Source organism: Myotis yumanensis, unplaced genomic scaffold (assembly GCF_028538775.1).
Source record: "Myotis yumanensis isolate MYYU_CA2020_CCGP unplaced genomic scaffold, mMyoYum1.0.hap1 SCAF_18, whole genome shotgun sequence".
Taxonomy (NCBI): domain Eukaryota; kingdom Metazoa; phylum Chordata; class Mammalia; order Chiroptera; family Vespertilionidae; genus Myotis; species Myotis yumanensis.
Genome location: NW_027223769.1, coordinates 14,973,645 through 14,999,897, shown reverse-complemented (window position 1 = coordinate 14,999,897; position 26,253 = coordinate 14,973,645). Strand labels below are relative to the sequence as shown.

General features: G+C 49.7%; 1 protein-coding gene across 4 annotated transcripts in view; it reads left to right on the top strand.

Annotated features, from left to right (window-relative positions):
- KLHL36 (kelch like family member 36) overlaps nt 1–26,253 on the top strand; it is a 44,048-nt gene that overhangs the window by 6,082 nt on the left and 11,713 nt on the right. The window contains exons 1-2 of one of the 4 annotated variants that reach the window (XM_070398626.1): nt 21,284–21,443; nt 24,060–24,138. In XM_070398626.1, coding sequence (XP_070254727.1) covers nt 24,079–24,138 — 60 coding nt within the window. In that variant the 5' untranslated portion in view covers nt 21,284–21,443; nt 24,060–24,078. Of the gene's footprint in view, nt 1–21,283; nt 21,444–21,467; nt 21,636–22,541; nt 24,139–26,253 lie in introns of those variants that run through there. The other 3 variants (XM_070398625.1, XM_070398627.1, XM_070398624.1) reach the window with 3 other exon arrangements.

The window sequence follows — 26,253 nt, the reverse complement described above, 5'->3', positions numbered from 1 at the left end:
CACAAAAAGCAGAAGTGATGAAGAAAAAAATTGGACTTCAGCAAAATGGAACATTTTGTGATTTAAAGGGCACCATCAAGAAAATAAAAAGAAAGCTCACAGAATAGAAAACATATGTACAAATCACATATCTGATAAGGTCCAGAATATATTTTAAAAACTCTTACAACTCAACAATAAAAACACAAGCAATGCAATTTAAAAATAGGCAAAGGAGTTGAATAGACATTTCTCCAAAGATGATATACAAATGGCCAATAAGTATGTGAAAAGATGCTCAACAAGATTAGTCATTAAGGAAATGCAAATCACAACCACAATGAGATATCACTTCATACCCACTAAGATAGCTAAAATTAAAAAGGCAGGCAATAACAAGTGTTGGGGAAGACATGGAGAAATTGGCATCTTCATATACTGCTGGTGGTAATGTAAAATGGTGTATTTGTTTGAAAAACAGTTTGGCAGTTCCTCATAATAAAGTTAGAGTTATCATATGACCCAATAATTCCAATTTTATGAATATTCCCAAGAAAAATGAAAACATGCATCTAAATAAAAATTTATGTTTGCCCTAGTCGGTTTGGCTTAGTGGATAGAGCATCTGCCTGTGGACTGAAGGGCCCCAGGTTCAATTCCGGTCAAGGGCACATGCCCGGGCTGTGGGCTCGATTCCCCGTAGGGGGGGGTGCAGGAGGCAGCTGATCAATGATTTTCTCTCGTCATTGATGTTTCTATCTCTTTCTCCCTCTCCCTTCCTCTCTAAAATCAATTAAATTATATATTTTTAAAATTTATGTTTGATTTCCTGGCCAGTGTGGCTCAGCTAGTTGAAGTGTTGTCCTGTATACCAAAGGGTGGCAGGTTCAATTCCTAGTCAGGGCACATACCTACGTTGCAGTCAGGGTGCATTCAGGAGGCAACCGATCAATATTCCTCTCTCTCTCTCTCTCCTTTCCTCTCTCTAAAATCAATTTTTAAAAAACTTCTGTTTGAATGTTCATAGGTTCATGGTAGTATTATTTATTTACTAGTATTATTTATTTACATGGATTCATGCATCGGTGGGGTCCCTTGGCCTGGCCTGCAGGGATCAGGCTGAAACCGGCTCTCCGACATCCCCCGAGGGATCCCAGATTGCAAGAGGCTGCAGGCCAGGCCAAGGGACCCCACCAGTGCATGATCAGGGCTGGGCAAGGACCGCAGGAGGGCTCCAGGGTGTGTCCAGCCCATCTTGCCCAGTCCCAATTGGCTGGACCCCAGCAGCAAGCTAACCTACCAGTGAGAGCATCTTCCCCCTGGTGGTCAGTGAATGTCATAGTGACTGGTTGAACGGTTGAACAAACAGTCAGACACTTAACATATTAGCCTTTTATTACATAGGACAGAGGCCCAGTGCATGGAATTTGTGCACTGGTAGGGTCTCTAGCAGCTGCCAGCTGCTGGCTGGGGCCTTCCTCCCTTCCCCTGGCTGCCCCCTGGTCGAATTCCCAGTTGAGGGGACAATTTGCATACTATGCTTTTATTATATAGTATAATAACCAAAAGTGAAAACCTAAATGTCCATCACCTGATGATGGATAAACCAATGTGGGCTATCCATACAATGGAATATTATACTATTCAGGCATAAAAAGGAATGATTTATTCTACAAAATTGATGAATCATGATAAGTGAAAAAGCCAGTTGCAAAAGACACATATTGTAGGATTCCATTTATATCAAAAGTTCAGATAAGCAAATCTAGAGACAGAGGTTGCCAGGGGCCACGGGGAGGGGAGCAGGGGAGGAGGGGAGGTACCTGAGGTGACTGTAATGAGTATGGAGTTTCTTTGGGGGATTGATAAAAATGATCTGGAATAAGATAGTGATAACTAGATGGGGGTGGGGAGGGAGTCCTTCAGCCTGGCCTGCACCCTCTCACAATCTGGGACCCCTCAGGGGATGTCCGACTGCTGGTTTAGGCCCGATCCTGCAGGATCAGGTCTAAACCAGCAGTCAGACATCCCTCTCACAATCGGGGACCACTGGTTCCTAACCACTCACCTGCCTGCCTGATCGCCCCTAACCACTCCCCTGCCTTCCTGATCGCCCCTAACCACTTCTGTCTCAGCCCCTACCGCCATGACTTAATTTGGAAGGATTTCCAGAATGATATCCAGAAGGTCTTTCGGCTGTCTGGTCTAATTAGCATATTACGCTTTTATTATTATAGATGATTGCACAAACTTGTAAAAATATGAAAAATCACTGAATTGAACACTTATAAATGTTTAATGAAATTTTTGAAAAAGAGTGAAGGAAGTCTCCTGGTTTGGGGGCCTGAACATCTGAGTGAGTGGGAGAGATTAGTGCAATTTGGGAACGTGGCAGTTGAGCTGCTCATGGGACTTCAGTGTGGAGAGGTCCAGCAGACCCGCAGGACAGAGACACAGATCTGGAAGCCATGGTCCACGGAGGGTGATTAGGCCAGGGATGTTTGAGATGGCCGAGGAAGAATGCTTAGGTAGAAGAAGAAAGTCTCTGAAGTAGCCCCAAGGGTCACCAGCACTTAAAGGAACAGGAGCCTACAAAGCAGGCTGAGTTGGACTTTCCAGAAAGGGAAGAGGCAGTGTCTCAGGAAAGGGGAAATGATCAGCACCACACAAACTAGGACCACCCTGTAATGTCAGCCAGGAGAGAGGAAGGGGATCAGCAAGTGGGTGAAGCCCACAAGTAAATGCTTAAATCTGCTATGGACCCAGGAAATGAACAATGGACAGAGATCAGTGTGTGTGAGCACCTGAGCTCCCTGGCCAGGTGGGCAAGTTATATAATACTAGAGGCCCAGTGCACAGATTCGTGCACCGGTGTGGTCCCTCGGCCTGGCCTGTGCCCTCTCACAGTCCAGGACCCCTCGGGGAATGTCAGAAAGCTAGTTTTGGCCTGATCCCCGCAGGCCAGGCTGAGGAACCCCACTGGTGCACAAATCCGTGCACTGAGCCTCTAGTATGCATAGAAGAGCTTTGTTTAATCTCTTCCTGCCCTCCCCTCTTTCCTCTGAGATTCATCAGTCTGTCCCATGTTTCCATGCCTGTGGTCTCCACTCCTTCGTTGAGTGTCTGCCCCCTGGTGGTCAGTGCGTGTCATAGCTACTGGCCGGTCGGCCGGTCGCTTAGACTTTTATATATATAGATATATGGAAGCATGATAATATTATATACTACTAGAGGCCCAGTGCACAAATTTGTGCATGGGTGGGGTCCGGCCAGCCCACCCCAATGGGGGCTGATTGGCCGGGCAGGCTCGGGGGAAGGGTCACAGGCATTGGCCAGCTGGCCCCGCCCCCGATGGGGGTGGAGGGGTGATCGGGGATGGTGCCAGCTAGGGGGAGGGGCCAAGGGCAGTTGGCCAGCCGGCCCCGCCCCCTATCGGGTTGGTTGGGGTCAATCAGGGGCAGGGCTGGGCTGAGGGGAAGGGCCACAGGAGGTTGGGAGGTCTGGTCGTTCCAGTCATTTTGGTCATTCTGCCATTCTGGTCACTTGGCTTTTATATAAATAGATTAGTGATAGTAATTTATGCCATCTACATTATATAGTAACTAGGTTACCCAGTGTTAGAAACAGCCATGGCTTCCTGTGGATTGTGCTCTATGTGCTGGGCACCGTGCTATGTGCTTTACCGCTAACCATTATCTCAGACATTCTCACCTCAACCGGAGGAGACACTGTCACTAACCCCTTGGCATAAGTGAGGGAACGGAGAGCCCAGAGGGGAAGCCGTCTCCCCAGGCTGCACAGCTAGAACGGGGCAGAGATGCTATCTGAATGCAGGCAGCCTGACCTGGCTCTGAGCCTCCCCACCAAGAAGCGGAGTTTGGAGGCATTTGACCCAGGGTAGCTCAGCTACCTGTGCTCTGAGACAACCAGAAAAATCGGTGCTGGCTTTTGAAGACCATCATTTTCCCATAGGTTTTATTTTATTTTTATTTTTTAGGCTTTATTTCTTTCACTGCAAAAACCTTACAGAAACTTTAAGATCAGTGTCCCAGTTTCCACATTTTCCTTGGGGCCACAAATTTAAAAGAAAAAGAGAAAGAAGTCCCACCTCAGCAGTAATTAGAGATGGGAATAAAACAGAACCTAAACTTGCTGTTCTCAGCACGGTGGATGTCACTGTGAAGCAGGTGCCTTACGCCAAAGGGATATTTATAGCAAATGATATTTATAGAATCGGCGCCGAGCTCGCTCATTGTCAAATCTCTGACAAGAGGCTCCAGGGACATTTGAAAAACGAAGATGCTGAGCCACTGATTGAGGGAGAGAAGGCCAGAGCTCCTGCATGGTCTGCCTTGGGAATTGAGTCTCTCGGCAAGAAGCCCTCTTGGGCTCCAGACATCCGGCTGCAAGACCGGGACGGGCTAAAGTAACCTGCAGTTTTAGCTGCCGGAGAGTAAGGGCAGGTGGCTCCCAGTCGCTGAGCCGGGCAGTGTGCCCTAACGGTGACGGATTTGGACAGCAGCTTACTCTGCCATACCTTTCTCGAGCCTCGGTTTCCTCTTCCTTGGAACAGCTACAATGGTGGGGGCACATGGGATGACGCAGTTAAAAGGACATAACAGCAGCCAGCATTTCGGTGCCAGCCCTCAGATCTGTAAGGGATCTTAAACTACATTACTAGAAGTAGCACGCTGCACTCGCGTCCACCGGGCAACAAGAACTATGTAATGTACTCAGTCGGGTACATAAGCAGGAAGAATTGAGTGCAGGGTGTTAACTGCACCAGGGAGGGGCAAGCTGAGAAGCCCAGCGGGTTGGTGAGGCACCCAGAAGTCAGCCACAACAAAGACCGGCTGGAGGGACAGAGAGAGGAGGAGGGGATACCAGAGTCCTGAGGCTGGGTCACCCAGGGGAAGCTGCAGCACAGAGGACATGTGGCTGCGAGAGATTTGCTCAGAGAGGGGTAGATATACCCCAATCTTTTCTTCCCTCCCATCTCCGGTCTCCCACCGGTGTCTCCCTTTGGCCAAATCCAGTGCCAGGAAGCCACTGACCAGGGAGCCTGGGAATTGCAGCCTGCAGGGGGAGCCCCGCCCCAGTCCACCCATATCCCACTGTGATTCAGAGCAGAGGAGGGCAAGAGGGACAAGCAGATCTCACAGGCTCCAGAGCAGCAAGAAATAAAAAAGGCAAAGCTCTCCCGTGAGTTGGTCAGACCACACGTTGAGAATTGCGGTCTGATGTGGCTGTGGTCAGGCTTAGAGGAGGACCCTGGCCAACCCAGGGCAGAGCTCAGGCCTGGGAGGAAGGACACGCCCCAGGGCACTGCTATCCTGCAGAAGAGAAACTTCAGGAACGACTTGAGAATGCCCTCTGCATGTGGAAGGGACTCTCTCTTGCAGCCCATGATAGTCTCTTATGTGAACCCCCTTCGAGCAGGTCGAAACCGGTTAGAGGATGACAGAGTTGAGGTCGATATAAAGTTTTTTCCAATGGAGGTGGAATGGCCTCCTCTGTGAGGTAGTGAGTTCCCTGTCGCAGCAAAGGAATCATGAGAGTTCATTCTTGATCAAGTGCCTGTTGCTATTCTGAACTATTTCTACCTTTGGCATGTCACAGAAGTCCCAGTAACAGAGGATCTTGTATCGTCTGTGAAACTTTTCAACTTGCTTTGTAAAAACCCTGTCTTATTTTCTCTTAACAGGTTGTAAATTCCTCACAGACAGGAAAGTGTTTGTAGATCTGCCTGACTTTGAGCAAACACGGTATATAGAAATCTTGGTTCTGGGTTTTATTATAAACAAACCAAAAAAAAAAAAAATCTACCACAGAATTTCTTTAAACAGTCATTTTTCCCTAGAACATTTCAAATATACATTCAGGTTTATATAAAAAAAAATTTCTGAGATGTTAATTTCATTCTGGAGAAGGGAAACTATTATAGGCCCACAGAGAGGAAGAACTTAATATGGACAATATGCAAATAAAAAGCCACAATTGTCTGCAGGATTTGTTAAAGTAAGCATTTCGTTGGCGTCAAGTGACCCATAACAGCAGCATGCAGTGGGGAAAGACATATTGTTTAAGTTAATTAACAGAGACAAAGAATACTCCATTTAATTCAATAAATATAATGGATTAAACAAATTTAAAAATCTGTTCCATGTTTGGACATTTAATAGACAGAGACGGAGGCGGGGCTGGGAATAGCAGAGAAAAAGAGAACCGGGGAGAATTAGGAAAAAGAGCAGACGGAGAACGTCAGAAAGACGAGGAAGCTTTCTTATCCTATAAAGTCAGGACTCTGTCAACCGGCTAACTGTGACTCTAAGAAGTCAGTTATCCCATACTGTAAATCCATCCATACTGTATGTCAGGTGCTTGACCTAATATATATGAGTGTACGTTCTATGGGCACAGCTGGCTGAAATGGTCCCGTGTCTGTCTTCTCACACAGGCCACGTCTATAACCTTCCTGCTTCAATGCCCCGTTTCTTCTTCTTTCCAGAGATGGAGAACCGACGTGCAGAATCATTCCCTCCATCCAGGGCTCCCAAGTCCCTTCCATGTGGTCTTTCCCAGTTTCCACAGAGAATTCAATTTCCCTTTCCTTAGCCTCGCACGTCAGGTCTTCCTGAGTTTCACCTTAATTTTCATAGAGACAATATTTTTTTTACCCTCGTGTTCCCACAATTTCTGTATCACTTAATTAAACCAATTAATGACAATAATAAACACAACTGCCATCAACAAGTTTGGAAGCAAACACAACTGACTCTATCTAGATTAGCATATACTGTAGACCAACTGGTAGAGGAGGAAGTATATTGCTGGAGAGTTCAGCCTGCTAATGTGTTTCCCAGAAGAAATGCAGCAAGTATGTTCATCTAGTGGGTCAATTAAGTGAAAATTGGTCAAGAGCGCAACTTAAAAATTTTGTTTAAAAATTAAAATTTGATTGAACATTAGAAGTCAGAGGTGACTTTTTTGCATTAGCTCACTTTGTTCAGCCATTCATTTATTCTTTCATTTAATAAATATGCCTTCCCTGATCTCACAATACTAGACAGTGCTTGCTGCAGGCTGTACCCCAAAGTCAGGCTTCCAGGGTACAGAGCAGGTAGAGAATGGATCCGGGGAGCGAGTGAATGGGGGGTAACCAGCCACCCTGCTTGCCTATGGGTGGTGTAATTGATAAGGTCAGAATTCGATTTTCCTTTACAATGTTAAGAATTCTCTGAGACTGACCCGAGAGGAAGTGGCAGGGAAGGACCTGCCAGCAACGGCAGTATTGGTGCCAGCCCACCGAGGGGTCAGAGGGAGGGGGCAGGGGCAGGAAACAGATAGGCAGACTCAGGCCTGCCAAACCTCTTGACTCCCAGAAGGTGACGCCTAGACCAGAAAAGGGACTTTGCAAGAGATTGAAGTTCAACAAGGTGCGGCAGTGACAACTCTCCAGTGCTCATCCTGATTCAGGGACGTCCTGGTAAGGGTGGACTGTGGTCTGCAATCTGTTAGATGAGAAATGGTCACAGATCCTCTCTCCCCACCTTTTACCCCTGTTACTGCACAGCTAGCAATTCTGCAGAGGCCTCAGCTACTTTATGCAAAAGCGAAATTAGGGGGACCCCCACCCAGGACCACGTACATCTCACCTTCAGCCCCTGGGCTTTTCAGATACCATGGCGTGCAGTACCATAGAGCCTTCTAGGGACTCACGCACGCACAGCCCAGAACTCGGCAATGGGCTACCGTTGACCAGTGGGGGTGCAGGAAATGATAAACAAATGTGTCCCCTTTCATCTCCTGGGTGGACAGTTTTGAGATGAATTTCTTGGGTTCCCTAGGAGGTCCCATAGGATCGACCACACAGTCACCCCAGCATTGGACAACTTGGTATATACCTGGCCCAGCAACCTCTGATTCCCTCTCTCACACCCCCATGCTGCATTCCTACTTTCTGGAATCATGTGTATTGTGTAACTTGGAAAAGAAAAATATGAAGCTTTCCAATTGGTCTCAGCCTTCTGGGAACCAACGGCATGGGAATGGCCTGGCCTCTCGTACTCACAATCCAACCAACATTCTTGGTCAACAAATACATCTTCATCCCTGAAATGCTGCCACTTCTGAGTCTGAGGGATTAAAATATGAACAGTCTTGGCGTTAGTTAGGACTCACTTGTTGCAAGTGAAAGAAGAAGATATCACATCAGCTCAAGCCAATAGTTTTGGGGGAGGGGAGAGATGGGGAATGTACTGGCACATGTAAATTAGAGGTACAATGGGACCAGGGGTTCAACATCATCATTGCCATCCTCTCTCTCGGCCTCTCTCATCTCTCAGTTCTGTTTGTCTGCATGTTGGCCACATTCACTTCTATTGCAGATGAGCTATTTCCATGTAGAGGACTTTGAGCTTACATTCTACTCAGTTAGTGACAGAGAAAATAGAGAACTCTCTCCCAGCAACTGTATAAAAATCCCAAGGAACAATTCTGCTTGGGCCTGCTTGAATAACATCTCCACTCCTTGAGCCAATCGCCATAGCCAAGGAATCAGCTACTATGATTGGCTAGATGTGGGTCAAGTGCCCACACTTGTGAACGGGGCCTGTGAGGTTCAACAGAAGCTTTTGGGAAGGGCTTTGGGGAGTAATAATTCCCTAAAGGAAGGTACAGCAGATGCTGTTGGTGTTCCATGTATATCCCTCAGGGCTTACTTTTCCAGCTGCCCATATCCACAGCTATGGGTGGAGGGCTTCATCCCAGATTCGCAGAACATGCTCTGCCTCCTGGCCCAGCAGGCAGGAAGTGCGGACTGGTTAATCCCATGAGCAGCTGTCAGCCAGCTGGAAAGGATGTATATGCACCCTCTCAGGCTCTAAGGGGGATGTTTTTCACTATTTCCTAGAGTTCTCTGTGTATAAAGCTCCCACCACCCTCAGAGTCGGCTAGCTTTATCTCTGTTGTTAAGACCCGTTCCCTTTACTGTCTTCTCTTCCCAGTCATTATATCCTGCACCTTCCAAATTAACTACTTAAACTTGAATTCTAGTACAGCATCTGTTTCTGGGGGAACCCAGGCTGGAGCGGGGGCATTGGTAGGGACAGGCTTATTACTTTATAAGAAGGACAAAAACAAGATTTGTCACCCACAGCCCTGCCCTTTCATTCACCTGTTCTTCTGTGGTATCTTGGGTCAGGCGTCTGAGACCCGGATTCTCTGGCAGCGCTTGATGGAGGAGAGCTCTCAGAAGAAACTTGTAAGGAGCTGAGGAAGCAGGACAGGGAGGGAGAAAACCTGACTAAGGTGATTTTAGCTGAATCCCAGAAGGAGCTCTGGAGCGTGAATAGAGGCACAAAATTGTGCCCTCTCCCTTGAGGAAAGGTAGACCTGGATACTCTGATATGGCCAGGCCTGGGCCGCAGGCTGCCCGCAGTGGGAGGGGGCTGAACCCTGTCAGGCATTCTAGGGTAGGAGGGCCGCTATTCACAGGGGGCGGGGATCTGGGCGGGGTTCCGACAGTTTGTGGACTACAGATTACAGGTTCTTCCTGGACTCAAGCTGCTGCTTCACTCCTCCAGGCCTTCCATCTTGGTCTGGGATCCCCTTTCCTCTCTCATCTGCCTGCTGATCTCCCACTTATCCTTTCGAACAGAGCTCAAACACAGCCCCAACAGTTATATGTCATGAGCAGATAAGCTTTATCGGAAGGCTGCCAGGAAAGTTCAGTGCTTGAAAAGAATTTCAGTTCCTAGAATTTACCTTGGTACTAGAGTAAAAGAGAATTCTAAATCTCTGGGAAACCGGAGACGAGTGTGTGACTGACAGTGGCAGCGAGCCAGTATCCGGCACTTACCGCAGTGCCCCAGGCACCACGCTAACCCCTCTGCAGGCAATAGCGCACTAAATCCTCCCTTGGGGGTAGGCTCTATTGCAAACCACAGTTCACAGAGGAGGAAAGCAAGGCACAGAGAGGCTAGGTGATTTGCCCAAGGTCACGCAGCCAGTACACGGCAGAAGCAAGTGTTGAACTCAGACCACTTACACCATGTGTCATTACCGAACACTGTCCTGAATGAACGATGGAATGAATGGGACTAGCAAAACCAAAGTAATGCAAGATCCAGAGAGGAAAGCTCTGCTGAGTCAGGTCAGGCCATTCAAGTCAATCCCTGCAGTGGGGGAGAGATCGAAGGACAGACAGTTCAAAGGCTCTGGTGGCCCAAGGTGGAGAAGGTGCCCAAGATGGGCACCCCCTCCGTGAAGCCGATTCCCCAGGGACCCAGTGTTCCTCCCTCCCCTGGGCCCCCACAGCCAAGGGCCAGCCTCCATCCTCCCCCTTATCTCACTATATTGCAATTGCGTGTTCACGTGTCTGTCTCTCCCACTTCAGATGCGGGGCCAGGTTTCACTCCGCCCTTTTTGGCCAGAACTTGTTTGCCCAGCTTTGAAACGATTCATTTTTCTTGAATAAAGGAGAGAGACAGGATTTGAGACTCCAGGAGCCCTGGTGAGAGCACGACCAGATCCCCACTCCAGGAGGCATCGAAGCAAGAAGCCAGTTATTCGCACGAGGTCAGAGCAGGACCAGCAGCTCAACAGACAAGGTACTGACCAGGCACTTGCTCTTTCCCCTGAGGAGGGGCAGACCTGGGCCTGCAGTCTGAGCTTCCCCAGGACCAAGGGGTCCCAGCATCCAGGGTTGTGGGCGCCAAGCAGATCGTAGGGGAACTCGGAGGTAATGTTGAAGAGGGTGATTGTGAATTCTGAGAGGAAGTGTCTGGGAGCGCTGCCTGTTGCTCTATTCCTAGAATCTCACAGGTACTTCTGGGCTCTGTGGGAAAGTGTGCTGTGATCAATTAGCTATGTCTGTCATGGATACAGGATGGGAAGTGGGGGGTATGAATATTATGTGTTAACCATGCTAGGTAGCAGGGCTATGGAAGAAGGGAGTTAGGCAGATTACTAGTAATAATAGCAGCTAACATCTCTTAAGCACTGAAACTGTGCTAGGCACCATGTTAAATGCTTTCTCCTCTCTATTTCATTTAATTCTCAAACTAACTCTAGGAGATAAGTGTTGTTTTTGTCCCTCCTTTAGAAGGTCAGCTCCATGGGGGCCATGATTTTATTTATCTGTGTTGCTTAGTGCCGTATCCCCCGCACCCAGCACAGGGCAGGCAATCAATGACGTATTTGCTGTTGAATGGATTAACTCCGATTTTACAGATGAGGAAACCGAGGCCCAAAGAGCTAAGTCACTTGCTCAAGGTCATGCAGCTAATAAGTGTGGCCGCTAGCACATGTGGCTATTGAGGGTTCGAACTGTGGTTTGGGTGACTGAATAACTGAATTTTTAATTTTAGGCAATCTGAATTAATCGGGATTGAAATGGCCACATCGCTGGTGGTGACCATTTGGTACAATGCAGCTCTAGAGCCCGAGGGCTTGACTATCCTAGGCTGACACTAAATGAGGGATTCAGAGAAGCACAGCCCAGGTTCTCCGCAGAGACATTTTCAGGGATAATTCCATGGGGGAGGGCAGGCGGCGTAGGCAATGCATGACTCTACGAGCAAGTGCATTAGTGCTCTTCCAGCCACAGCAATTCTGGGAAGGCTGTTCTTCATCTCATCTAGCTTTACACAGGAGGGATGGGAAGGTTCCAGAGGAGGACAGGTTTACCTGCTGGCCTTGGACGCCAGCCAAATTTGCAACTTTGAAACCCCAAGCACTTCATTTTAACAGTTGGCAAAAGGAGAAGGACGTGGTCGGCCTGGCGTGCCTGGGCAGCCCGGTGATGCCAACTTAGGGACCTCGGCTCTAAGGGACGAGCAGTTCGGAGCCATCAGGCTCTAAGACAGAGACAGCGTCAGGTCACACCATGCCGCACAGAGAGCCTCCTATACATCCTATACCTGGTACCTGCTTCTCCTCTCTTCTTCCCTGAGCCTGTCCGGGGGCTGGTATCTTCCTTTCCCTCAGGTCACATGATCTTGAGAAAGATCTTGTTCCTGAAGCTGATGAGGGCTAAAGTGTAAATGACAAAGAGAAAAGTGTCCATTTCCAAACGGTTTCTACTGCAACAGGAAGCAAAGGCTTAAGCCAAAGGACAGCTCTTTAACTGGAAGAGCATCAGGCAGCATCAGCACCGAGTTCACATTGAGTTCATATTTACGGAGCTTTATGTACCAGGAACTGTCAGAAACGCCATCATGTATTAAGTCATTCAACTCTCTGTCAACACCATGAGAAAGGAACGCGTGCTGCCCCATTTAAAGATGGGGAAACTGAGGCACAACAAAGCTACATAGCTGGTCTAGTTCATACAGTTGGGAATAGCCAAGCCAGGGCCCCAATCCAGACAGGGCTGGGGAGAAAAGTCTCGGGGGAGGAAGAAGGAGGAACCAGCAAGTGCCAATCGAGGGAGGCAGTTGTTCTTTCATTTGAGATTAGGGGCCCAAGGACAGGCCCAGACTCCCACTGTCGCTCTGTCCATTGTCTGATCTGATACTCCCAAGGCAACTGTTGCCTCTTGTCTTCTGGTCTAAACAGTTTCAAACTTACAGGAATGAGCGGGCCAAGAATTCCGCTTACGGACATGATACCGGTTGGCCCCTAGGCCTGCTCATTTATTTTTTAATTTTTTTCTGCTGTGCTGCAATTTTTCTAGATTACTCAGCCTTTGGGAGGGAAGCTGGGCCAAGGACAACGTTTGGTGAGAAGAACAGAGTGTTTAAAGAACTGGCCCCACCGCCTCCTCCCTCCCGCCTCCTCCGGGAGACTGGGACCCAGGAAACTCCCTGGGGGAGGGAAGGGTGCAGCTGCAAGGAGCAGTTCTCATGATCCCGCCTCTGTTGGTCACGGGAGCGTGGCTGGCAGCTTGCTGACATCTCTCCTTGCCACCTTAGTACCAGCTGCCACCTCCTGGGCACCAGGCGTGTCAGAGCCAACTCGATGGCCAGCTGCTACTCCTGGGCACCAGGCAGGTCAGAGCCAACTCGATGGCCTGAAAGAAAAGCAGCGTGCACCTTCGGTGAACCTCGCAGCCTGTTAGTCCACTGGCTAGCTGTCTGGGTGCTGGCATACAATGGCCTGGGTCCTCATGCTGGTTGCTGCACTTATCAGCTGTATGCTATTTGATGCGCCTTTCAATCGTTCTAAACCTCAGTTTCCTCAGCTGTAAAATGGGGATAATAGCATGGACCCCTTAGGTTACGGGGAGGATTCCACGGGTGATCAAGCGAGTATTTGCACGTGGCCTGTGCATTACCCACGATTAACCTAGATCTAGCTTGCCTAGACGTTCCTCCCTCTCCCCACCCCTCACCCCTGTTTTTTTGTGCCATTCTGTGTGTCCAGATGACATTACACGGTGTGACATTTGTTTTTGAACTGAGGTATTGAGAATGGAAATAACATGAGCCTCAAGTGTTCCTCTTTGGTGACAGTTCCAGTTGTACCATCTAGGCTCACAGTCACACAGGGCCCTACACTCAGAAAGGCCCCACACTTGGGGTTTACCGCTCTGTGACTGTTGATTTAAAATCGTTCATGATTTTCTCTTCTGAATTTGTGTTGTGTAAGCAAAACCCAATGGGACAATAGAGCATGTAATAGAGCATGGAGCCTGGCTTCATATGGGATCCCACCTCTCCTCACCCCCCTGCCTTTCCAGGATGGTTCTTGGCCACTCACACCTATGCCCCTGTCCAGAGATCAGTGCCTCCCAGAGGGGGCCTGGACACAGGTGGTGGAAGGCTTGGGGCTGGGCCTCTGGGTCCTGCCCCCCGAATCACAGGGTGGGGCCCCAGGCACCTGTGAGGCTCTGTGTGAGTTCCACAAGTCCCCATGTCCAAGGGAGCCTGACATGAAATGGCAAATAAAATGCACCATGACAGGCTGAAACAGACTGCCGAACAAAGGAAAAAGCTTTCTCCCTGCTTAATGAACAAGGGGTCCCGTTTTCATTTTGTACCGGCCCCTGAAAATGATGTAGCTGGCCCTGATTTCACTGCTGGGGCCTGGACCTCAGAAGTGAGTGCTAAGCCACTGTCAGGGGTCCTATAGTCTATCCCAGGGGTCCTCAAACTACGGCCCCCGGGCCACATGCAAATACAAATATTGTATTTGTTCCCGTTTTGTTTTTCTTTACTTCAAAATAAGATATGTGCAGTGTGCATAGGAATTTGTTCATAGTTTTTTTTAAAACTATAGTCCGGCCATCCAACGGTCTGAGGGACAGTGAACTGGCCCCCTGTTTAAAAAGTTTGAGGACCCCTGGTCTAGCCTTTGGCGGGAGGGAGGTCAGAGCCTTAAAGTACGTATTCCTCTGAGCCGGCACCTCCACTTCGCCATCAGACGTGTGCAAAGGCACGTGGGTAAGACCATTCACCCGGCATCATTTATCATATGAAACCGGCCGGATGCCCAACAATGAGGGAGGATGAATGCAAGACCCAAATCCAGGGATCAGATGCACTATTACAATCATATTGTAGAACAGAACTTACTGATCTCAGAAAAACTCACATTTGCAAAAGGGGGGGGGGGGGACGTACCAAAAAGCCGGCACTGCATGACTTCATTGTCACAGGTGCATGGAGAATATGTGAATATATGCACGGGGGAAACACTGGGATGATTTACACTTAAATACTGACAGCTGTTCTCCTCAGGTGGGTGTTTTTTCGCTTTTGAACATGCCTGTTTTCCAAGCTCTCTGCACGGAGCATGCATCCCTTTCATCATTGCACAGAGAGCGGCACGACCGTGCAGAGAGCGAGGTCGGGCTGGCAGCCTGTGTAGCCAACTGCCTGGGTGCAAAGCCCAGCCCTGCTCCTTATAGGCTCTGCGACCTCGGGCAAGTGATTTAACTTCTCTGGGCCTCAGTTCCCCCATCTGTAAGCAGGGAAAGTAATGTTACCTCCCTCAGAGGGTCAAGGAGATTCCGTGAGTTGTCATGTGCAGGGAGCTGAGAGCAGTCTAGCACATGGAGCTGAGAGCAGTCTAGGGAGCTGCCTGTAGCAGGTGTTAATGTAAGTGGTGTCACAGCCTATCAGGGGGAAATAGGGAGAGACAACAATATTGACAATTATTATTTTTGGATGGTGCAAACGTGGGTGGTTTATTTTCCCTTTTGGACTTTTCTGTATTTCCCAAGTTAAGCATGCATTACTTTCATAATTTGAGAGAAGATGCCAATTAAAGAAAAGAAAGCGAAAGGGTGGTTCACTAAGTGGTGTTAGGGAGAACAGGATGAAGTCGGGTTAGCCAAACCTGCCTGGTTTTCAGGTCAAGGTCACGTGTGGATGCCTGAGCTTGTCCCAGGCCCTTCCTGCAGGCTTCCCCCGAGGTTGTGCATGTTCTCCTGCATAAAGAGCCCGACGACGTCTGAGAGATGACACCAATGCCAAGCTATAGGCTCTTAACTTAATCTCTCTAGACAGATATAGATATATCCGTACATACAGAGTGATCCATATCTACATCTTTATCTGTATCCATATTTATATTTATCTATTGCTAGAGAGCCTTCAACTCTAACTATGAAAAAGAATACCTCCCACCCACAGTACTCTATCGCTCTAACACAGGACCAAGCATAATTTGCTCATTTACTTGTTTGCCTCCTTCCCTAAGATCCCTGAAAGTATCTTCTTTCTATCCTTGGCACCTGCTGGGGTCCAACCCCAGCAGGTCCAGGGGTCCCCAAAGGTGTGGACGGAGTCGGCGAAGAAGAAATGACATGGGGTCAGCGTTCAGTGATCATCATAGTTGGGTTCCTCAGCCAGTTTCTATTGCCAGGTTCTGTAGCAAGGTTCTCCGGCCAGGTTCTCCCGGTTCTCCAGCCAGGTTTAGTCACCAGGTTCTTTAGCCAGGTTCTATCCAGGTTCTTTTGCCATGTTCTGTCTAGGTTCTCCAGTGAAGTTCTGTAGCCAGGTTCTGTCCAGGACCTTTTGCCATGTTCTCTGGCTAGGTTCTGGTTAGGATCTGACGAGGATCTGATGTGGAGCTGATGTGGAGCTGATGAGGAGCTGATGTGGAGCTGATGGGGATCTGATGGGGATCTGATGATTATTGTCTTGTTACATCCGTATTTATACCAGCCGATTTTAATCCTATCAATTTCTATTACAAAGGTTGGGGCGTTTCTTATCTCCATTCCAGGGAGTAAAGATTATGTAGCTTAACTACCCGCCTGGCACTTAGTTAAGGGGTTGTATCCCCTCCCTAACCTCAGGGAAAAATCCCCACCTGGGGAAACAACCTTTCTTGGAGAGGTGACCTTGGTTAAAACTCATAGCGCCAAGAAGGTGAGCAAACATATTAAGAACAGTATGCCATATATGCCAGGTCCCTTGAAACAGCAAGGATGGACCGGCTCCCGGCAAATTCCCCCTTTTTTATTTTTTAAATGATAGCGCATGTAAATCAGTGGCCACCTCTCAGATTGGGCTGTTTAAGCCTCCGAAGAAGACTGGCAAGCAATGATAGCGAGCATAGCTATAAACATAGTGGATGGAGTGCACAAGGAACCTTGTTCTTGTAGAAGGTTGCTGGCCTCTTCAGTCTAGGGATTTCAGCTGTCCTCAAGTCGGGGGTTTGGTTGTCCTTGTTGATCTGGCTAGCGGGCAGTGTCATTGGCGACGGGCTTCCCGAAGCGTCAGCGAGTTGAAAGGCTGCATCAAAGGGTCCATCAGGGCCGTGCTTGATGGTGGTGTCTGTGTCCAGGGAGGAGTCAGCTGTGCCCTCTGGGTCGGACGATATGGATGATACCGGGGAGGAGGAGGATGAGGAGGAGACGGAGGGTGGTGTGACATATGGTCGGATTAGACGGTCTGGAATCCACACAGGTGAGTCTGCATCTTGTGGAAATATACAAGCATCTCCTCTCCCCCAGGTTAAAAGTACATCAGGCCCCTTCCAGGTTCCTGTAAGTAAGTCTTTCCATTTGACGAAAAAAGTGAGTTTCTGCTAAATGAAAGTTTCTTTTGCTGATTTACTCAGAGTCCTCGGACTTGGCTGAGAGAGTAGCTTCCACTTCTTGCTTTTCTACCATCTGTTGGGCCTCAGTTGTTAACTTCTTCAGTTGACCCCATGTTGGCAACTCAGTCCCTTGCATAGCCTTTCTTTTCTTCTTTTTTCCGTTTTTCTGTCATTGGGGCAACTCTAAGTCTTTGGAACGATGAGACAAGGAGCTCCTCTGGGTCCATTGTGGTGACGCACATAATGCATTTACTCAATCCAAGGCAGGCATTAAAAAGAAAAACCCCAAATGCTCTCTTGTATCCATTTTAAGAGTAGGATTGGCGATTTCCGCTATTACCTGAGTCCTGATCTATCACCCCAGGGAGAGCTTTCCAATCCTGCACTTTCCCGGGGTGGAAAGGCTGCAGCGGGGTTAAGGATAAGGCTCCTTGGGCTTACCTTCTCCCATGCCTCTACATTTACCTTTCCGGCACCTTTCCTTCCTCAGAAAAGCATGGACATACTTCTTATATAAAACATTCCGTCTGACTGGGAGTAACCTTAACTCCTCTGCTAGCAAGCATATGTGTTAAAAGATCAATACAGAGTCTTTTTTTCTTTAGACTCAGTATGGCACATCTTCTTAATCTAAAGATCAATACAGAGTCTTCTTTCTTTGGACTCAGTATGGCACATCTTCTCAATCTAAGTTCTGTACTATCCACCTTCTTACCCTACTTATCCTCTATAGGGGGGTCTGTAGCACCCTGGTGGAGTCCTATCCGTCCCTAGTGTGGGGGTTCTCAATGGGGGGGGGCTTACTTAGGGGAATCTTGTTCCAGGAGTTCCCAAAGGTGTGGACGGAGTCGGCGAAGACTATCCACCCTCTTTCTACAGTGGAGTCCTATCCGTCCCGAGAGTGGGGCTTACCTAGGGGAATGGGGGGCTTACCTAAGGGTCCCTGTTCGGGCACCAGATGTTGGGGTCCAACCCCAGCGGGTCCAGGGGTCCCCAAAGGTGTGGACGGAGTCGGCGAAGAATGAATGACATGGAAACTGGTTTCAGTTCATCAGCATAGCGAAGTTCTCCCTCCAGGATCTCCAGCCAAGTTCTGGTGCCATGCTCTCTCGCTAGGTTCTCCAGCCAGGTTCAGTCACCAGGTTCTTTAGCCAGGTTCTATCCAGGTTCTTTTGCCATGTTCTGTCTAGGTTCTCCAGTGAAGTTCTGTAGCCAGGTTCTGTCCAGGACCTTTTGCCATGTTCTCTGGCTAGGTTCTGGTTAGGATCTGACGAGGATCTGATGAGGATCTGATGAGGAGCTGATGAGGAGCTGATGAGGTTCTGATGTGGAGCTGATGAGGGTCTGATGTGGATCTGATGAGGAGCTGATGAGGAGCTGATGAGGAGCTGATGGGGATCTGATGGGGATCTGATGATTATTGTCTTGTTACATCCGTATTTATACCAGCCGATTTTAATCCTATCAATTTCTATTACAAAGGTTGGGGCGTTTCTTATCTCCATTCCAGGGAGTAAAGATTATGTAGCTTAACTACCCGCCTGGCACTTAATTAAGGGGTTGTATCCCCTCCCTAACCTCAGGGAAAAATCCCCACCTGGGGAAACAACCTTTCTTGGAGAGGTGACCTTGGTTAAAACACATAGCGCCAAGAAGGTGAGCAAACATATTAAGAACAGTATGCCATATATGCCAGGTCCCTTGAAACAGCAAGGATGGACCGGCTCCCGGCAGGCACCTACCACAGTGCCTGACACATAGCAGAAATTCCCTGTAAGTCTGTTGAATGAATTAATAAATGAAGGAGTGCATGAATGTGTGTAATGGCAGAGATTTGTCTGTCAAGATACAGGCATAGAGCAAGACATGGGATTTGCTCTGTTTAGGGTAGAGAGGGATCAAGGAAGGGTGGAAAATGGGTAGGTAAGGCTTCAGAGTACAGGCGATGCCTGAATAAAGTATTGAAGGGTGAACGTGTGTTTGTTCCCATAGAAAAGGGGAGCGAGATAGGGGACAGCAATCCAGGCAGTGCCAACATCATTTAAAAAATCCTGTAGGTCAGCGGCTCTCAACCTGTGGGTCGCGACCCCTTTGGCGGTCGAACGATCCTTTCACAGGGGTCGCCTAAGACCATCCTGCATATCAGACATTTACATTACGATTCATAACAGTAGAAAATTACAGTTATGAAGTAGCAACAAAAATAATTTTATGGTTGGGGGTCACCACAACATGAGGAACTGTATTTAAAGGGCCAGAAGGTTGGGAGCCACTGCTCTAAGTGATTCCAAGGCTAGTTTTACCCACACTCCCTCTAACTAAAAAGTTTTTTTCTATACTTTTCTGAATAAATAATGATATTTAATACAAACCCCAGTTGTCAAAAGTAAAAAAAAAAAAGTCCCATAACTGTAACACTTTTCGGAGAGGTGCAGGCTGTGGATGGGCAATGGACTGAACTAGGAATAGGAAGGTCAAGGAGATCAGAGCAGGAGATCTGTCTTATTGACCCCATTCACAGATGAGGACTCTGAGGCTTAGAGGCAGAGCTCACTCAGAAGAATGCGATGGAACTAACCTGTGCCAATCTGCCCCTCTTGTGGCCTAGAGACACACAATCCTTCCATCACTGCACAAACCCTTGTTGCATCCTTACTTAGCACCAGAAGCGATCCCTCCACACCCAACCCAGAAGGCAGCCTCTGTGAGTGGTGCTATGGAGAGGCAGGCAACAGAGTGAGCGAGCCTAGCCTGGGGAGACGGGGTGGTGGGGGGGGACGGTGTGGGGGGAGAGGGGGGCCTACAAAGTACCTCGCTGGAACATCCATGGAAGGGGCTAAGTTGAGTGCTGTGTCTAGAACAGAAGGGACAAAGAAAGGCCTTGGGGATGTACCTGGTCATGCTGACTCCCAACCCTTATGTTTTCTTCTTTTCTGACACGTCTTCAGTGGCTGCATCTAGCCATGCTTTATGCAGCCCTGAAAGATGCTCTAGATCCCTTCTGGAGAAGACAGGGAATAGAAAAACAGGAAGAGAGGTTTTTTGTTTGGCTTGGTTTTGTTAAAGCTTTATTGAAATACTAGAGGCCCGATGCACGAAATTTGTACAAGAGTAGGTCTTCCTTCCCCCGGCTGCTGGCACCGGCTTCCCTCTGGCACCCGGACCCCGTCTTCCCCCGAAGCCCCGGCTTCTTCCAGAAGGTCATCTGGAAGGATGTCCGGTCTAATTAGCATATTACACTTTTATTATTATAGATAAGTCACATATAACATTCACCCTTTTAAACTGTATAATTGAGTGGCTTTTAGTATATTCACAGAGTTGTGTGATCATCAATAAATACTATCTAATTTCAGAACATTTTCTTCATCCCCCAAAAGAAACCCCTTATTCTTTCACAGCCACAAACACATCCATGCTCCCCTCCCCCCAGCCCCTGGCAACCACTAATCTTTCTGTCTCTATGGATTTGCTGTCCTGGACCTCTCATACACATGGAGTCATACACATGTGTCCTTTTGTATCTGGCTTCTTTCATTAGGATAGGTTCAAGGTTCATCTTTGCTGTAGCAGGAGATGTTTCACAATGGACAGGTTGATTGGTGATGGTTAGATTCATTCATTCCATAAATATTCACTGTGTGCCTACTGTGTGCCGGCCCTGGGGGCTAAGCCAGAGACCCTGCCCTGGAGGGTTTCTACTGGGGAGAGGAGCACAAAAACCGAATGAAAAAGAACATGATTTAAAATATTAGACGCTAAAGTGTAAAGCTGGAAGTGAAGAGAGAGAGAGGATGTGGCTACGCAGAAGGTCAGGGAAGGCTTCACCCTGGGCAGAGCGCAGGGGACTTTCCAGCGAAGACCGAAACGAGGTGAGAGCCAAGATGCCCTCGCGGTGCCCCTCCAGCCCTCAGCGCCTGGACACCGTCACTTCCCCCGGGGACTTGGCCCGGCCCGTCCGCGCCGTGTGCCCGCGCCTGGCACAGTGCGTGACACCTACTAGGCACTTCGCGCGGCGCGACCGTGGCGGCCCCGCGCGCACCACCCGCCCGGGCGCAGGCCCCGCCTCGGCGCCGCTGAGCCCACCCCCTCCCGCCGCCGCCATTGGCCGCGCGCGCCTCCGCCCTCGGCCTCGCACTTCCTGGCGGAGCCATGGCTGCGCACCGGGCCGGCCCCGGGGCTGCGGCGCCCGCGCCCCGCCGCCCCGCCCGCCCGGCACCCCCGCCGGGAGCCCCCGCGCCGCGCCCGTAGCGCCTCCGGGGGCCCTCCGCGCCCGCCTCCGGCCGGGACCGCCGCGCGCCGCCGTCGGGGGGCGGGGGCGGCCTGTCTGGGAGGACCTCGGCCCGGAGAGAGCCTCCCCGCCCGGCCCCGCGGCGCCCCTTTGTGCCGGGGCAGGTGTGCGGCGGAGCGGGGAGGGGCGCCGCCCCCGCCGGTGGGACTGGTGCAGCCCGGGCGGCCGGCCCGCAGCCCAGGTGAGTGTCCCCGCGTCCCGCCGGGGGCGCCGGTCGGTCCGGGTGGCGTCCCGGCTCCGCCTCCTCTGCCTCCTCCTCCTCCTCGCAGCCGGCTCGAGCCTGCCGGGGCGGCCGTGGTGTGCCGGCAGTGCCGCCGGGGGTGCTGGGTCCGAGCGAGCGACAGCAGCGTCCCCGGAGACCCCGCGGGCGACGGTGAGTGCTGGCGGGCAGCCGAGAACATCTCCACGATGTGTGCTTCCCCGCGCGCCGAGGTCGAGCAGGTTCGGGGTGGAAGCCGGGGAAGGAGCTTGCAGAAGAGGCTCCCTGGGGACCCTCCGGTCCGGACGGGGCCCCGGTTCCCGTGTTTACGGAGATCTCTCGTGCATCCTGTCCATGTGGAGGGAAGCACGGAGGCAGCAGACACCCAGCACTTGTAGAGAGCGGCCCCACACCTCTTGCCCGGAGACAAAAGGGAACCTGCACAAGGGGAAACTCTCTAGAAATCTTGGCCTAGAAAAGAAAGCTTTTCTCACTCGTGGCAAACGGAGCCTCGGATCGCCGCCGCCTGGAGCGGTGACGAGAGGGACCTGCCTTTCCGTGGTGTGACCTTGGGTGGCCCCTCCTCCACGGGAGCCTAAGTGTCAGAAGTGACGCTGCCACCTGCCTCAGGGGTGAGGGAGAAACAAGGAAGTCGGTTGGTGCAGTAGGCACCGCATGAATGTGCTTTCCTTCCCTTCCCTCCCCCCTCAGAGTCCTCCAGCTGCTGAGGACCCGTCGGGACGGACAGGGGTGGGTACAGATGGTCATTGTCCCAAAGTTGCTCATTTGTCAAGAGAAGTCTAGTTGTCCCTTCCTCTCTCCCGGGAGCTGGACAGCATGGACTGTGCCTGAAGTTCCTCCTCCCTTGGGGACACTGGAGCCCCCTCTGCATGTCCCGGATTATCTTGAAACAGTGCTGACTTCTTGTTATATTGTTTTTTATTAGCAAAGACTGTTTTGTTCAGTAGGTAACAAATTGACTCTTTTTAGCTCAGCAGGAAAAAGAATTCCTCCTTAAACCCCCAGCCCCAGTATGTAACTTGTACCCCATGTTGCTGGCTCAGCCCCTCCTCTATTTGCCCCCCTACCCCACCCCCAAGTCTCCAAAAGGCTGCCTCTGTGCTGTCAGTGAGTCGCTTGGCATTTCAAAGCTGGAAGAAACCTCAATGTCACCTGGTAAACCGGCCCATTTCATAGACAAGACCCTGAGATCTAGAGAGGTTAACATGCTCCCTGCTCGCTTATCCTGAGTGTTCCAGGCAGGGCCAAGGCCCCAGCAGGTGTCCTGCCTGGGGGCTTTTTCTTGTCTCTTTTTTAATTGTCATAGCCTGGTGGAATAGCCTAGGGCCGTGGTCGGCAAACTGTGGCTCATGCGGCTCTTTGGCCCCATTGAGTGTGGCACTTCCTAAGCCGTAGGAGTACCCTAATTAAGTTAATGCACCTACCTATATAGTTTAAGTTTAAAAAATTTGGCTCTCAAAAGATCTATGGTTGTACTGTTGATATTTGGCTCTGTTGACTAATGAGTTTGCCGACCACTGGCCTAGGGGTTGAGTGCATGGAAGGCGCTGTGGTTGGAGTCCCACAGCTTCTTCCTGTGTGACGCTGTTTAGTGACTTCCCCTGCTGCTAACGGGTTTCCTCCTCCACGAACTGAGGATAACAATAGTGCCGTCCTCCTGGGGTTGTTGTGGGGATTAAATCAGGAAAGCACTTGAACTAGTACCTGTGTCTAGAACAGTGATGGTGAGCCTTTTGAGCTCGGCGTGCCAGGATTTTGAAAAACCCTAACTTAACTCTGGTGCCGTGTCACATATAGGAATTTTTTAATATTTGCAACCATAGTAAAACAAAGATTTATATTTTTGATATTTATTTTATATATTTAAATGCCATTTAACAAAGAAAAATCAACCAAAAAAATGAGTTTGCATGTCACCTCTGACACGCATGTCATAGGTTCGCCATCACTGGTCTAGAACATGCTTTGTATATGGCAGTCTTCGCTGCCCCACTCGACTTCGTCATGGCATCTTACAAGTATGACACGCAAAGACTCGGTCGCATTCAGCAGCGCATCACAGTTAAGGGCTCAGGCTTGGTTCCCAGCCATTGAGCAGCTTTGTGGCCTTTAACTCAGTATCCTCATCTGTGAAATGGGAGATGTGACATCAGCCCGGCCAAGCAGTTGTGGGGGTTAAACGAGGCAGCGCATGGAAATAAATCCCATCGCCTGGTTCCAGGGTCATCGTCTGGGCTCTGAAATGATAACTCTTGTCACTATTACCTTAGTCTGGCCAACAGGCTTATCTATGTGAGATCAAGCATCAAAAGGTAGGTATTTGTAGGAGGTGGTTTCGCTAAAAGACATGGTGTCTGGATTTTAGATGCCAGGGGAACACTCGTAAATGTGTCCTAACAACCTGACGTTTTTCGGCTCACAGCACGAGTTCTCTGTAGCACACTGCTTTCTCTCCCTGTCCTGTGTGACTGTTGTCACCTCTGTTGTCCTTGCTGTGGTCGAGCAGAGCCTGCAATGAATGAATGACCTGGAGTCATTACTGCCCCCGTGTGCTCAGGAACCCTGTTCTTGTTGTAGGACTGTGACCGCTCTTACGATGGAGGGAAGCCGGCTGACGAAAGTGTCTCGACCCTACAAGATCAGCGAGTCTTCAAAGGTCTGTGCATGGTCGCTCACCACCTGTGCAAACTGCCTGGGAAGTGTGATGCTTTTCTGATGAGCCCATTCTTAATGGAGAGACTGGTTTTCTAGTGGTAGTGGTGTTCGTTTCCTTAGAGGTAGCACAGGCCAGAGTGGAAGAATCATAAAATCAGAGGGCTGGGAGGGGAGGGATGGGAGAGACACAACTCAACTCATTTATTCTGCACCTCAACCCTGACGTGGGTGGGACAGGATGAAAGCCATTCCCCGCTTGGGGGCTCAGAAACTCCAAGGACAAGTCCATTGAGAAGCCAGCACTGACTTTGTAGTGGGGGCAGCACATTGCATACCTGGATGTTAAGGGCCCAGGGTCTTCCCCCAACATGACTTTCTGGGGCCGTCGGAGTGAGTAAGGGTGGCTCCCCAGGGCTGGGCTACCAACCTGTGTCACACTGGGTATATCAAAATCACCCTGGGAGAAGGTGAGGGTGTCTCATTAGAAATGCATGTCTGGCCCCACCTCATACCTGCTCAGTTCAACTCTGAGAGCTGGACCTGGGAATCTGTGCCTTCATCAAACTCCTCCAGGACCTGGGAGCAGCCCTCTCCCCACAGCTGCATAAGTAAGGATTGGGGGGGCCTGGTTTTCAGGACAGTCCCCACTTCCACCTGCCTCTTTATACATGTCAGTACCACCCTCTTTTCTTTAAAAGTGGCCCTTTTTGGAGATTAAAGTTTATGGTTACCTTAGCTCATTTTCAGTGAGGCCAATATTTTCCCCAAGGGGGGGTAGAATTGGTTTTGGGGGTATGGAAAGACTTTTACTCTTTTTATGATTAAAGCACAGCTGTGCATATAGTACATGCATGGACAAACAGAACGTATGTGGTGGTCACAATTCCATGGGGGATATTAGGAAAAAAACCTTAAAAGAAGATTGAAAAAGAAAGCTTGAGAAAGACCACATTAGATAAAGGGAGTTGTGGAGAGACCGTGGATTTGAGGAAAAATGAGAGAAAGAGGTTCTGCAGATGTGCGTAAAAGAAAGCTGGGTTGTAATTTTCAGGGGAGCTCAGTCTCCTGAGAAGCGGTTTCCTATTTCCTTTTGCGTGTCCTGGGAAGGCTTGCCAAGCCTGGCTTCATCTGCTGTGAAAACCCAGGAAGGTCTCCCTGCTGTCTCAAAGGGGCTTTGTTTCCGAGCTTGGCTGCGGAGATGGTGTCACTTTCTAAGTGTGATAGCGCTGGGAATCTTGGTCCCTGAAAGCCAGGCTCTGAGTTGGTTTCTTTCTGAATCAGAGCTTTTAGGAGTAGGGTTCTCTCCCCCTTGGTTGATTGCATTTATATTCCTAGCTATAAGCGTACCTTGATTTTCTAGACATTAACACACCCATGTAGCCTGTACCCAGATTTAAAAAAAAAGAAATTACCAAACCTCTCCAGTCCCTACATTGCCACTGTCCGGACTTCCATTCCTGCAGGTTTGCCTGCCCTTGAACTTTATGTAAATGAACCAGAGGGTAGGTGCTCTTGTTGTGCCTGGCTCCTTGCACTCAGCGTTCTGCATCTGAGAGTCTCGCCCAGCTGGTGTGTGTAGGGGTAGATTGTTCCTTCCCAGCGCAGTGGAGTCTCCTGTCAGGCGACCACCGCTGTTCATTTAACTATTCCAAAATGTGTTGATCCATTTTGATGCTGCATTCTTCTGTTATGAAATACCCCATACCTGCTGCGTCTGTCCAGTGTTAGCTCCTGAGTCCCTGTGTTTCTCCACCCACCTTGCCTCGCCTCTGATAAAAGCACTGACATAGAAAACAAAGGAATAACCAGGATTAATACCATCAGAGAATGTTGGAGGCCGGGACTTCGAAAGGATACAAAATGCTGCCAGTCTGTTACTGATGCCCCTTTAAAACCGGGAAATTGTGTCGTCTGCTTTTTGAAAGTTCTATCTGCAGCGACACCAAAATAACCAGGTACAGAATTAAATGCGCCTACTTAGCATGGAGACCCGGTTTTGGAAGCAGCACTACCCTTTTCCCTGCCCTGGCTCCCTGCAGCAGATGGTGCCCCGCGGCAGCTGTCACCCGGGCTTTCCCCGATATCCGCCCCTGGGAGCTGTTTCCCTTTTTACTCA